The sequence below is a fragment of the Lampris incognitus genome, chromosome 3, assembly GCF_029633865.1.
Source record: "Lampris incognitus isolate fLamInc1 chromosome 3, fLamInc1.hap2, whole genome shotgun sequence".
NCBI lineage: Eukaryota > Metazoa > Chordata > Actinopteri > Lampriformes > Lampridae > Lampris > Lampris incognitus.
In genome coordinates, this window is record NC_079213.1 from 28,429,120 (window position 1) to 28,441,695 (window position 12,576).

The following is a 12,576-nucleotide window of genomic DNA, read 5'->3' on the forward strand; positions in this document are numbered from 1 at the left end:
GACATGACTTGGCTCCTTAACAAAACAATGCCGCCCTCAATACACAATATTTCTCATTATTCAATGTTCATCTCAGATTCTCACTGGTTATGTTGGATGTGAATTATAATTTGAAAGAGTAATGCTAATGATGTAACCTTGTGCAGCCTTAGGAATGGGAGGGCAATGGATTGGCTGTTACTGCCGATTAATACCTGGACTCTGAGTCAGTCGAAAAGTCATAATTCATGCTGTGTTACATTCTGAAGTAGCTCCTCTGTATATGCTGTTGGCAATGACTGACTCGGGACCTCACAGTAAAACAATAAACTGTGAGGTTTGTAAAGACAACACCACTCTCTACAATATGACCCTGGAGTAATTCAGTCATGTAGAAAACAATATGAGCAAGGCAACATTGGCTTCACCGCCATGTGTCATGTCATAAACTAACATGCTAGGAGCTGATATTGTGAGGGTCAGTGCCATGGCACTCGTCAATGACAAAAGATTTACAAAACAGGTCTACAATTTAATTGAAATTAACAGTCGATTACCTTTTCCTTCTCTCCAAAGCTCCTGTTGTTGAATACATACAATTTTCAAGTGGAACAGCCTTGCCTAGTCGTGTAAAATTCCTGTGCAAGGGTTGTGTTAAATGTCTACAGAGGCTTAGAAACAGCCAAGAGCTGAATACTTAATCCCCAAGACACAGTGTGAGCCAAGAATGTCTGCATCAGACAGATATGTGTACCCTACTTTGCATATAAGAAAAGTGTGTATGTGGCTGAACTTGGCACCATACGGAGACATTCAAGAGAGGTGAGAGCGAGAGACCAGAGAATACCCTGAGATTTATTTCTCGGCAGTTGTGAGGATAAATCATTTAATCCAGAGGACAAACAGAGTGGAAAAAGACCACTTAGAGAGCATGGCCATGCAAGCCCGCCTTCACCAGCGTCATGCACTCTGTCACTTGTTTGAGAGCATGGCCATCTTACCTTGAGTTACCGCTCCCCCCACTCACATTGCTGCTCCTTTGAGTGGAGTGTGTTTGCAAAGCTTCTGCAGGTGTGTCTGTGTCCTCTTAACAGCCCTGCAGGCTATTCCTCTCTGTAGCCCTCACACGTTAGGGTGACAAGTAATATAACTCGAGCAGGCCAATAACCGACCGGCGCCATTACGGAACCGAGGCTTGGCAGACAGCAAATGTCTTGCAGTGACAACACACCATACACGGGATGACTGACTTTTAGGGATGCACTGATACCGATACCAATACCAGTATCAAGTATTGGTCCAATACTGTCCTCGTGTACTCATAAAACTACTCTGATACAACTGCACCTGATATCCAACTAGACAATTCCAGCCTGTGAAAAGTGAGTGGTGCCTTTTTCTGCATTCATACAGGAAGAGGAGGAGATGGAGCCAGGACAGATGATGAAGAGAAACAGCCAAAACGGAATGAGAAATGACAAAGTTTCAAGCGTGTGCGAGTTGGATGAGAGCGGACAGCCCAGGCACAGATGCGGCGCATCACGTGGGCGGGGAGGGGCGGAGTTTTTTTTACCTGCTACACTACGTCTATGTTGCATGTGGTTGTGTGCCAGTCATATTTTCTGCTACACTTCCATTTCAATGGGTAAAAACTGCACAGAACTGAGTAAAAAATAAACGAGTACAATCTGTTAAAAAATTATTAAAATAAATACCTCATCATACCAGAGACAGTGTGATGCAGCAATGCAACCTTGTGGATTTTCTTTTCATTGCACATTAAAATAAATCAATCCAATCAATGTGTATCCATGATCCTGTAGTTAAAACAACCTAGTTAATCAATTCAGAGAAGAGTGGAGAAGAGTGTCAGGAGTGATTTGGGACAGAAGGGTACCAGCAAGAGTTAAAGGGAAAGTTTACAAGATGGTTGTGAGACCAACTATGTTGTATGGTTTTGAGACAGTGGCACTGATGAAAAGACAGGAGGCGGAGCTGGAGGTGGCAGAGTTGAAAATGCTACGTTTTTCATTGGGAGTGACGAAGGAGGACAGGATTAGGAACAAGTGTATTAGAGGAACAGCTCAGGTTGGACGGTTTGGAGACAAAGCAAGAGAGGCAAGATGGAGATGGTTTGGACATGTGTGGAGGAGAGATGCTGGGTATATTGGGAGAAGGATGCTGAATATGGCGCTGCCAGGGAAGAGGAAAAGAGGAAGGCCAAAGAGGAGGTTTATGGATGTGGTGAGAGAGAGCATGCAGGTGGCTGGTGTGACAGAGGAAGATGCAGAGGACAGGAAGAGATGGAACGGATGATCCGCTGTGGCGACCCCTAACGGGAGCAGCCGAAAGTAATAGTAGTAGTGTGGCAGTGCCATGTTTGTTCAGGAAAACACAAAGTTTAATGTTAAAATGTCATCAGTGGGGCGTCCGGGTGGTGTGGCGGTCTATTCCGTTGCCTACCAACACGGAGATCTCCGGTCTGAATCCCCGTGTTACCTCCGGCTTGGTCGGGCGTCCGTACAGACACAATTGGCTGTGTCTGCAGGTGGGAAGCCAGATGTGGGTGTGTGTCCTGGTTGCAGCACTAGCGCCTCCTCTGGTCGGTCGGGGCGCCCGTTCAGGGGGGAGGGGGAACACTGGGATCCTCCCATGTGTTACTTCCCCCTGGTGAAACTCCTCGCTGTCAGGTGAAAAGAAGCGGCTGGTGACTCCACATGCATCGGAGGAGGCATGTGGTAGTCTGCAGCCCTCCCCAGCTCGGCAGGGGGTGGAGCAACGACCGGGACGGCTTGGAAGGGTGGGGTAACTGGCCAAGTACAATTTGGAGGAAAAAAAAAAAAGGGGGGGTAATCCATCCATTATCTGAACTGCTTGTCCTGCTCTCAGGGTCACGGGGTGCTGGAGCCTATTCCAGCAGTCATCAAATTAAAAAAAAATTTTTTTTTAAATTAAAACGTCATCAGCAACAGCATCATGTTGTATATTAATTTGTTACAGTGAGGAACATCTGATGCAAGTAATTGGTAGAACTTCAATGGTATTATTAAGTACTCATATCGTTACTCGGTACCGCCAAGTACCCTTGTACTTACAAAAAAGCGGTATTGGTGCATCCCTACTGACTATGAAATAAGGCTTCTCTGCCATAATAAAGCAATCTATGTATCCTGGGATGTCTCGACACTCCCGTGAACTCATTTTCAATTAAATCCAGCAACTTGTTTTAGTCCTGACATGTCACTGCAGGGGATAGCCCAGTATTAACAAACTGACCACGTTCCTGAAGCCTCCCTAAGCCATTGTAAAACATCCTGCCCGTTTCAGGTCGAGTAATATATATTCAGAAAGAGGGTTCATTTGCGTCTGTGTATAAAAAAAAAAATGCATTCAATAGCAGCTAATGGCCGAAGTCACTGAGGTAGCATTAATCTAATGTGATTCTACATCACAGCTTACTGAAATAAAACGCAAAACTGTACAACCTGCTGAAACGAAAATATTGTGCGGAGCAACTGCTATAAGGAATTCATGAGACAAACTAGGGCATTAAAATTTAAGTGAGAGTTTTCCAAAGAGATTCGTTCAGTTGTCTTAACATTTAATAGGAACAAAAGCTTTCCTCCGAGGCCTACAGAAAGTCCCAACCCTCGCCAAAGTAACAAGTGAGACGTAAACTGTCATTAGCTGGGAAAGTGCTCCAGATGAATGAGAGCATTTCCCGACAGTGCTCTCCGTTACGAAATGATGCATAACGCCTCACCATAAAGCTGTTCTCCCCACTGCAAAGCAGGAAGTACTATAAACTGACCGTCCGAACCCATCAGGAGTGAGCAAGCTGAAAAGGCAAAGCGGATAAGTCATCTATCTTGCACTAAAGATTCAATCATATTTCATCACCGCCGACATGTTGCTCCCTCCGACAGAAAGCGCTGATGTGTTTTCTCCACCACCAAAGGGAACTGCGGTAATCTTTTACAGATCTGCCTCCTTCAAGGAGAAAAGACACATTAGAAGAAAGACGCTGCACAACGCTCCAGAATATGACTTGTACGGACAACTGTGGCAGGCTGCGGCACAGAAACGAAAACATAAATGTCGCTGGGACTAGTGGCAAAGTAACACAGAAATCCATCTCTACAGGCAGAACATGCTAAAGGTAATGTAGATTTACTGTGGGAAAAAGTAGTAAACAACTCACCCCCGCCCCCATTGAGTGCAAATGCTATTAAATGATTCACCGAGGACGTAAGTCCAACGGCTCGTTGAACCGCTTTATGATTGCCAAGTCGAGTCAAGTTCTTTGTACGGCCCTAAATCACAGTTACGGTCTCTGAGGGCTTCGCATTCACACTGCATTCTCCCAAAATAGGTAGATACAGTAAACGACAATGCACGGCCTCTCTTATCTCTGGACCCACGATTCAGATAAGGAAAACACCCACTGTGTGTGTGTGTGTGTGTGTATATGTGCTTAAGGTCAGTTTCAGACGTCTGAGATAAAATGGCAGCAGTGAATACCGCCAATGCCTTTAGAGTCAAATTTCATAACAGCAAACCTCCCGGCTGGTTTCCGGAACGAGCTGGCAAGATAACGATCCAGAAAGTTTGGCCAGACCGATTTAATATGGAAGGGTTGGAGTGACTTGCTGCCGCTGTCACGCCATCCATCCTGATTACAGCCGAAACAGGCCGGGCCGAGAGTGCAGATTGTGAGTGATGAAGCCGGGGCGGGGCTGTGCCTTAACAGATGGCCAGAGACTAACAAGACGCCGAGCAAAACACCTTCAGCCACGCAGGACACAACACATCACTCCGGGAACGTCAGGAGTGTTAATTACTCTATAAATGACTAAAGCGCTCCTAGCAACAGACAGATATTTGTACACATTTTGAACCACACCAGTACAGGAAGTCCCCGGGTTACGAACAAGCTCAGGTTTGAGTCTGTTCGTAAGTCGAGTTTGTATGTAAGTCGGAACAGCTACGAACAGTTCCCATACATGTGGAGTCGCCGGCCGCTTCTTTTCACCTGACAGTGAGGGGTTTCGCCAGGGCGACGTAGCGCGTGGGAGGATCACGCTATTCCCCCCCAGTTTCTCCTCCCCTCCCGAACAGGTGCCCCGACCAACCAGAGGGGGCGCTAGTGCGACAACCAGGAAACATACCCACATCCGGCTTCCCACCTGCAGACACAGCCAGTTTTATCTATATGGATGCCCGACCAAGCCGGAGGTAACAAGGGAATTCAAACCGGCGAGCCCTGTGTTGGTAGGCAATGGAATAGACCGCCACGCTACCCTGACGCCCCATAACTCGATTTTTTAAAATAATAGGCTTTACGGAAGTCAGTTCGTAAATCGGGCGTTCGTAACCCAAGGACACCCTATAATGTCAACACTGCATATTTCCTTGTCTAGTGTGTATTTTTATTATTTCCAAGTAACATGTTCAGTCTTAGCCGTGTCCTTGACTTGTGACTTGTGTCGACGTCTACCTGGTGAGGGGATATTTCCGTCCGACGGCAGCACTGGGATCCTGCTGGCAAATGGCTCGGATGGCGGTGGGCGCTGTGAACATGGAAGACGCTCCATGCTCTGACAGGACGCGGAAGAATGCTCCGGGGTCTGGCGTTCCAACAGGTTTACCCTGTAAACACACATTACAGCGGTGACTGTTCGGTTTCACAGAGCATAACAACCGTGTGAACATGTGCGTCTACACACACAGGAGATAGTGGCTGCGTAGACAGTCCATGGGCAAGAAGTTAAAGTGATTTATACCGCCTGGATTTGGGGTGGTTCAACGGCAGTCGCTTCTGTGACGCCCGGCAGTATGAACACACATCAGCTGTGAACTATGCACCATACATATTCAGATACCAGCTTATAGAAATGGAGAGCTGTGTGGGAGCAATGCCCTCCAGACAGATGGGCCAAAACAATCCACAGATTAGAAAGCAGGATTACAGACAACCAAAGAAGTAATGTGCATGCACAAAAGAAGCCTGAGGGATTGCGTCTCCAACAGCAATTTCCAAGGAGTTAAACTGCGCTGTCCCTGCAGTTAGAGGACAACTATAGATTAACTGAGAATGGTAAACAACAGAGGTGAGTGCCGGCTGTCGGGTTTATTTTCACCTCGGGGACGGCGTGCGTATTGATCAGAGAGGTGCAATTTTAGGCAGCAATAGACCTGAAGCTTAAACAGGAGCCACGTTAGACAAACAGTGGGGTTTGAGTCAAAAATCGATTTTAACTTGGGGAAAGTAATTCAGCGCCCACTACCTGTCCGCTTCCCAATGGAGAGCAATCTAAGAGCTAGTGTAATGGATGACCACCACTACAGACACACACAGAGACAATACAAAAGTCGGACAAACAAAGATAAACACACAAACAACAAAAACTTTCCCTCAGCCCTGCTCTAACAAGACTCCTCCACACAAATAAACCCACACAAAACACAGCGGCTCACGTGGGGACTCCCCCTCCCCCTTTTTTTTTCCTACCCAATTGTATCCAGTCAATTACCCCACTCTTCTGAGCCGCCCCGGTCGCTGCTCCACCACTTCTGCCGATCCGGGGAGGGCTGCAGACTACCACATGCCTCCTCTGAAACATGTGGAGTCGCCAGCCGCTTCCTTTCACCTGACAGTGAGGAGTTTCACCAGGGAGACGTAGCCCGTGGGGGGGGGGGGGGATCACGCTATTCCCCTCAGTTCACCCCCCCCCCTGAACAGGCGCCCCGACCGACCAGAGGAGGCGCTAATGCAGCGACCAGGACACACACCCACATCCGGCTTCCCACCTGCAGACACGGCCAATTTTGTTTGTAGGGACACCCGACCAAGCCGGAGGTAACATGGGGATTCAAACCGGGGATCCCCATGTTGGTAGACAACGGAATAGACCGCTACGCTACCCGGACGCCCATGTGGGGACTCTTGAGAGCGGTTTTATCAGGCAAAGCTAATCAGCCACAACCACTACTACTTCTACTTTCAGCTGCTCCCGTTAGGGGTCACCACTGCAGGTCATCCGTTTCCATCCATCCATCCATTGTCTTAACCACTTATCCTGCCCTCAGGGTCGCGGGGATGCTGGAGCCTAATCCAGCAGTCACTGGGCGGCAGGCGGGGAGACACCCTGGACAGGCCGCCAGGCCTGGCTAGGGTGTCTCCCCAAGCCAGGGAAAATTTTAGTACCGCCAATTCACCTAACTTACATGTCTTTGGACTGTGGGAGGAAACCGGAGCCCCTGGAGGAAACCCACGCAGACACAGGGAGAACATGCAAACTCCACACAGAGGACGACCCGGGATGACCCACCAAGGTTGGACTACCCTGGGGCTCGAACCCAGGACCTTCTTGCTGTGAGGCGTCCGCGCTAACCACTGCACCACCGTGCTGCCCTGCACCACCATGCCGCCTCATCCGTTTCCCTCTCTTCCTAACCTGCCGCACATCCTTCCCAGCCACAACAAATCAACCACAACTGGATGCATTAATATCAACACATATCATCACGCAGAAAAGATTTCATTAGGCCTTGCTAATTCCTCTGCCATATGTCTGCACGGAGAGCAATCTATGCCGCGTGCGGAGGCTCTGCTTGTGCGGCGGGACCGAGTCATAAAGATGTGAACAGATAAAGGACTGTTTCACAGGTGGTTTCCACTGGAGTAATCCTAGAGTATCACCTCGTAGAGAATGGTGGTGTTCCCGTGGAGGAGGGGGCCGTAGCAGATGTAGGAGTGGCCGACCACCCAGCCCAGGTCAGACGCCGCCCACCACACCTAAAACACACAAGAGGGTGAACGGTTGAGAAAAATCTCTAATTTCATCCAGCAAAACCAATGATAAGCATGAACCACAATATCAACATATAAAAAAGCCAGAATGTTTGATTCTCGAGTAAACTCAGATACCATATGGAGATGCAATCTTTCTGCGAGTAAGAATTTATCTCTGCGCCGGCTACAACGCCATTTATTCTCATGCACATTAGTAACTCAAACGAATGCTTTAGTGCCTTACGTCTCCAGGACTGAGTCCATAAATATTTGACATGGTCCATTTCAGCATCACGGCATAGCCTGCGGTGTCTCTCACGATGCCCTGGAGACAAGATAAGAGACATCAGAGCACTGACGGGTATTAAACTTCATGAGAAAGATGGAGCACCAAGTTAATCTACAACCAGCTTCTAAGCCTTTCAGTACCATTTAGAAAAGTGTGCCCTTCTCAAAGTCGTTGGAGCCCTAATCTAATTCCATTATCATGTTTGCTCTCACCAATGGAATAAACATCTGTCAATTACATTATCCGAGAGTTCTTAAAATTTCCTTGGCAAAACCATGGTGTTACTACCCATTTCATTTCCCATCAAAAGCCCAAACAAGGGTTTATTTTCAGCAATATTGTACCATAGACCTTACCGACAGCACAAAATGAGAAACCGGGGGTCAGTAAGAGCGCTATTAAGTGCATAACCTAGTCAGAAGGTGGAATTTTCAAATGATCTTTTTGTCAAAGTCAAAAGAGTACTATCGGAAAGCATTAAAAATGCCCGTGAGCTATTCCACCAGAAAACCTCATTATTGGTGCTCGAACACCTGCTGCTGAAAATGCTCCGGTTTGTTCTTTTTCCTTTATGTCAATGTGTTGGCATTTCAAATGGACTTTGATAGCATGGCAGAGCCAAAAGGCAAACAAGTCAGCTTTGTACTCCAAACAGTAACGGCTGCTTTTGGTGACTATGTGAGCAGATGGACAAGCACCCATGATTCCTTGAGTCATTCGTCCCCGCCAAATATACTGGAGGACAACCATACTGTTGCTTTTGTGCTGTGTGTGTGTGTGTGTGTGTGTGTGTGTGTGTTGCAGCATCGGTACCTTGGGGGTCCCGGTGGTCCCCGAGGTGTAGAGGACGTAAAGAGGGTGGTTGGAGGGCAGGGAGACACAGTCATGGGGCAGAGCAGCAGCCATCTCTTCCTCCCAGTCTAAAGCCAAGTCTGGACTCATGGACGCCCTCTCCTAGGGTAAGAGGAACAAGGGGGTCGATGCATTCAATTAAAAAATATGAGGCGATCATATTTCTTGTAAAATGAACGGTTCTCTTTTTGCTTATGACTGTAAATGTTGTTCATGTGCTCAGTTAAAATGAAACGTAATCACGACCCAGGGGGCTAAAGAAACATTCTGGTCATGGTTTTCTTGGTGCAGAGAAGTGTTGAGACTTATCTCCAGATCAAGAACTCATTCAAAATTTACAGACTCTTAAGGCAAAGGGAAAAAGCAACGACAAAAAAAACCCCTGCCCGCTGCCAGCACACACACACACACACAAAATCTGTAACTGCCTGAAATGCCTCTCTGCTTGCTCAACAAGCCGACCATATGCCACACTTGCCTGATTAAGTAAAGCTTTCATGTTGAAATCGGCCTTCAAACAACCACGTCTGTCACATTACTTTGTGAGATACAGTAACTGATAAGCACATGTCATAACACTGAAAGTGCTTCGTGCCCAATGGGGAATGGTTTCCAAGATATATATACACACACACACACACACACACACACACACACACACACACACACACCCTGCCATTCAGGGTTCTGAACTGTATAGTCGTCCTGTTGGAGCCTGTCCATCTCAAGTCGTGACAGTAGCTTCCCTCTGTTGGATGTTCCAGCATTTAGCCACTAGCTGCTTCTGAGTCAGTGTGGAAGTAGGTCTCCTACTGGTCCACAATTTCCACATATGCTTCATATAGCCCCTCTCCAGGGGTCTGCTGTTATAGCAGCATTCCATCAGTTCCAGGTTCTCAGCTCTCGTCCATGAATGTCTTGTTCCAGTAGCCCATTTCTCATCAGGTCGTCCTGGTTCCCCAACATCTGACACGGACCTCGTTAACCCGGGCGACATCCGGTATGACTCTATTCATGTTGATCTCACTCATATCCGAGGTAGCTGGCTTGTATAGCATTAGGAGTCTAAGCCAAGGACTCTTGCTGGAGACTGGTTCCAACTGGGGTGAGAACACACCATTTGTCCCATCGTCAATCTTAATCATTTCCAGGTGTTGGCTTTCCCTGCCACAGGGGTTCAGCCTAAACCCAGGTGCTGCTGATCAACTCCAAGCGAGGATTTAAGCAGTAGTTTAGGAGCTGTTAGGGGCTGTAGGACGTCAGGGTGTAGATGTGTGCACAAGATGTTCAATTGTTGTAAGGTGAGTTTTGTTTAGTTATTTGTTAGTTTAAGCTCAATTATTGGAAGTTGAGTTTGTTCAGTTAAGATGAGTTAACTGTTAATTTTGTTTGTTTACTTTCTTCATGTTCTTTTGTTTCACTTGTAGCTACATCCTGTCAATAAAGTGTTTTATTATATAGAAACGGTTTTAAGTCTGCCTCCGACATTTTAGCCACTCAGGCCAGGCTTCCCCATATATATATATATATAACTTTGTTAAAAGAAACACTCAACAGTAGGGAAAGTGCTCAACAAATAAGGAGGAAAATAATCAAGTGAGTCAAGTAAATTCTTTATGAGGCAATATTGCTTATGGCATGAAACAGGCTTGTAATGTCTCATAAGGAATTTACTTGACTCACTGGATTATATATCCATCCATCCATTATCTGAACTGCTTAACCTGCTCTCAGGGCCGCCGGGATGCTGGAGCCTATTCCAGCAGTCTTTGGGCGGCAGACGGGAAGACACCCTGGACAGGCTGCCAGGCCATCACACAGGGCCCGCCCACACACACACACACACACACACATTCATTCCTAGGGACAATTTAGTACCGCCAATTCACCTGACCTACACGTCTTTGGACTGTGGAAGGAAACCAGACCCCTGGAGGAAACCCATGCAGACACGGGGAGAACATGCAAACTCCACACAGAACGGACCTGGGACGGCCTGGAGTTCAAACCCAGGACCTCCTTGCTGTGAGGCAACAGTGCTAACCACTGGTTGACCTTAGAAGTTTTTGACCTCAATTTTTCCTCTTGTATGAGATGATCTGTCACCATATAACGCCATAGTTATTCTTTACAGCTCAGCTTGAATCTGTTTGGCTGCCTAGAATGGCCTTTTCTGCATTTTCCCACACTGCGAATCATCATCTTGTACCACCCCCACTTCGTGTCGCCTGCAGATTTTAGATAGGATGTCTGTCACATCATCACACTCCTCAAAGACCATCTGTGGTTGGAAAAATTTCTGGTGCACACACAGTTGCTAGGTCTCTGAATCTACCACATACCAGTGAGGTTACACAACGGTGTGAGGTGAGGCTTCAAGTCCCAGGTTGACTGCATGTGGTCATTATATGTGACCAGCGCAATCAATCTGAAAAGACGGCACGCTGCAGCGTTATTGGCATTGTGTGTGTTATTGGATCTTACCATGTTGGGTCGGTTGTAGATGAGGACTTTACTTGGCCTGTGGGAGCTCATCTGCAGGGCTTTCTCCACCAGGGGAATGTACTCCACTCGCCTGCCCGGCTCAATACCAAACGAGGCGGTCACAATCATCTTAGGCTGAGACACACAGAATGACTTTGATTGTGCAACCCGTTTAAAGAGCTCCTTGGCAGCACTCCACTCCTCATTACTTTGCATCTTTTTCCTATTCCTGGTATAGTTGTTAGAGCGAATGTTAAGTTAAGAGCAGTTTATTTGAATGCCTATCGATTATTGTGCAGTAATATAACATGGGGTACAAATAATGTGGTCTTGTACTGCTATGAAAGCTTAGTTTTGACTTGGATGCTGTAATTTTTGCATAGCATGTTTATCAGGCTTGCCACAGAATAATGACGTGTGTGTACATCACCAGTTGGTCATTGGTGTCATCTAAATTTTAATATGTAGATTCTATATTCATGTGCTTCTAGTTATTGGCTGTGATCTAGAAAAGACATTTGGGGGAATCCGGGTAGCGTAGCGGTCTATTCCATTGCCTACCGACACGGGGATCGGTGGTTCGAATCCCCGTGTTACCTCCAGCTTGGTCGGGTATCCCTACAGACACAACTGGCCGTGTCTGCTGGTGGGAAGCCGGATGTGGATGTGTGTCCTGGTCGCTGACCTAGCGCCTCCTCTGGTCATTCGAGGCGCCTGTTCAGGGAGGGGGAACTGGGAGGGAATAGCGTGATCCTTCCTCGCGCTATGTCCCCCTGGCGAAACTCCTCACTGTCAGGTGAGAGAAGAAAGCGGCTGGCGAATCCACATGTATCGGAGGAGGCATGTGGTAGTCTGCAGCCCTCCCCGGATCAGCAGAGGGGGTGGAGCAGCGACCAGGACGGCTCGGAAGAGTGGGGTAATTGGCCGGATACAATTGCGGTGAAAAGGGGGGGGGGGTCCCCCTCCCCCAAAAAAATAGAAAAGTCATTCATTGTGTGAGTGAATTCTTCCAAACTCAGTTTAGGGGCATCAGGCTTCCAAAATTTTAACAGATGTTTTAATGGGGGGTAATTATTACTGCCAAATCACTGAAACATCCCTGTTTCTTGCAACTGAACAAGGACAAAAGAGCATCATGTCATCCTGTTGTCAATTCTTTTCAAGTGAGTAGACAACC

At 47.3% G+C, this 12,576-nt stretch overlaps 1 protein-coding gene across 2 annotated transcripts in view; it reads right to left on the reverse strand.

Annotated features, from left to right (window-relative positions):
* The window catches only part of acss3 (acyl-CoA synthetase short chain family member 3), a 52,594-nt gene that overhangs the window by 36,495 nt on the left and 3,523 nt on the right, over positions 1 to 12,576 (reverse strand). Inside the window, exons 4-8 of one of the 2 annotated variants that reach the window (XM_056277371.1) lie at positions 11,400 to 11,534; positions 8,877 to 9,017; positions 8,019 to 8,099; positions 7,682 to 7,777; positions 5,477 to 5,628 (exon numbers count right to left, since the gene is read on the reverse strand). In XM_056277371.1, the coding sequence (XP_056133346.1) occupies positions 5,477 to 5,628; positions 7,682 to 7,777; positions 8,019 to 8,099; positions 8,877 to 9,017; positions 11,400 to 11,534 (605 nt within the window). The remainder of the gene's footprint in view (positions 1 to 5,476; positions 5,629 to 7,681; positions 7,778 to 8,018; positions 8,100 to 8,876; positions 9,018 to 11,399; positions 11,535 to 12,576) is intronic. The other variant, XM_056277372.1, reaches the window with a different exon arrangement.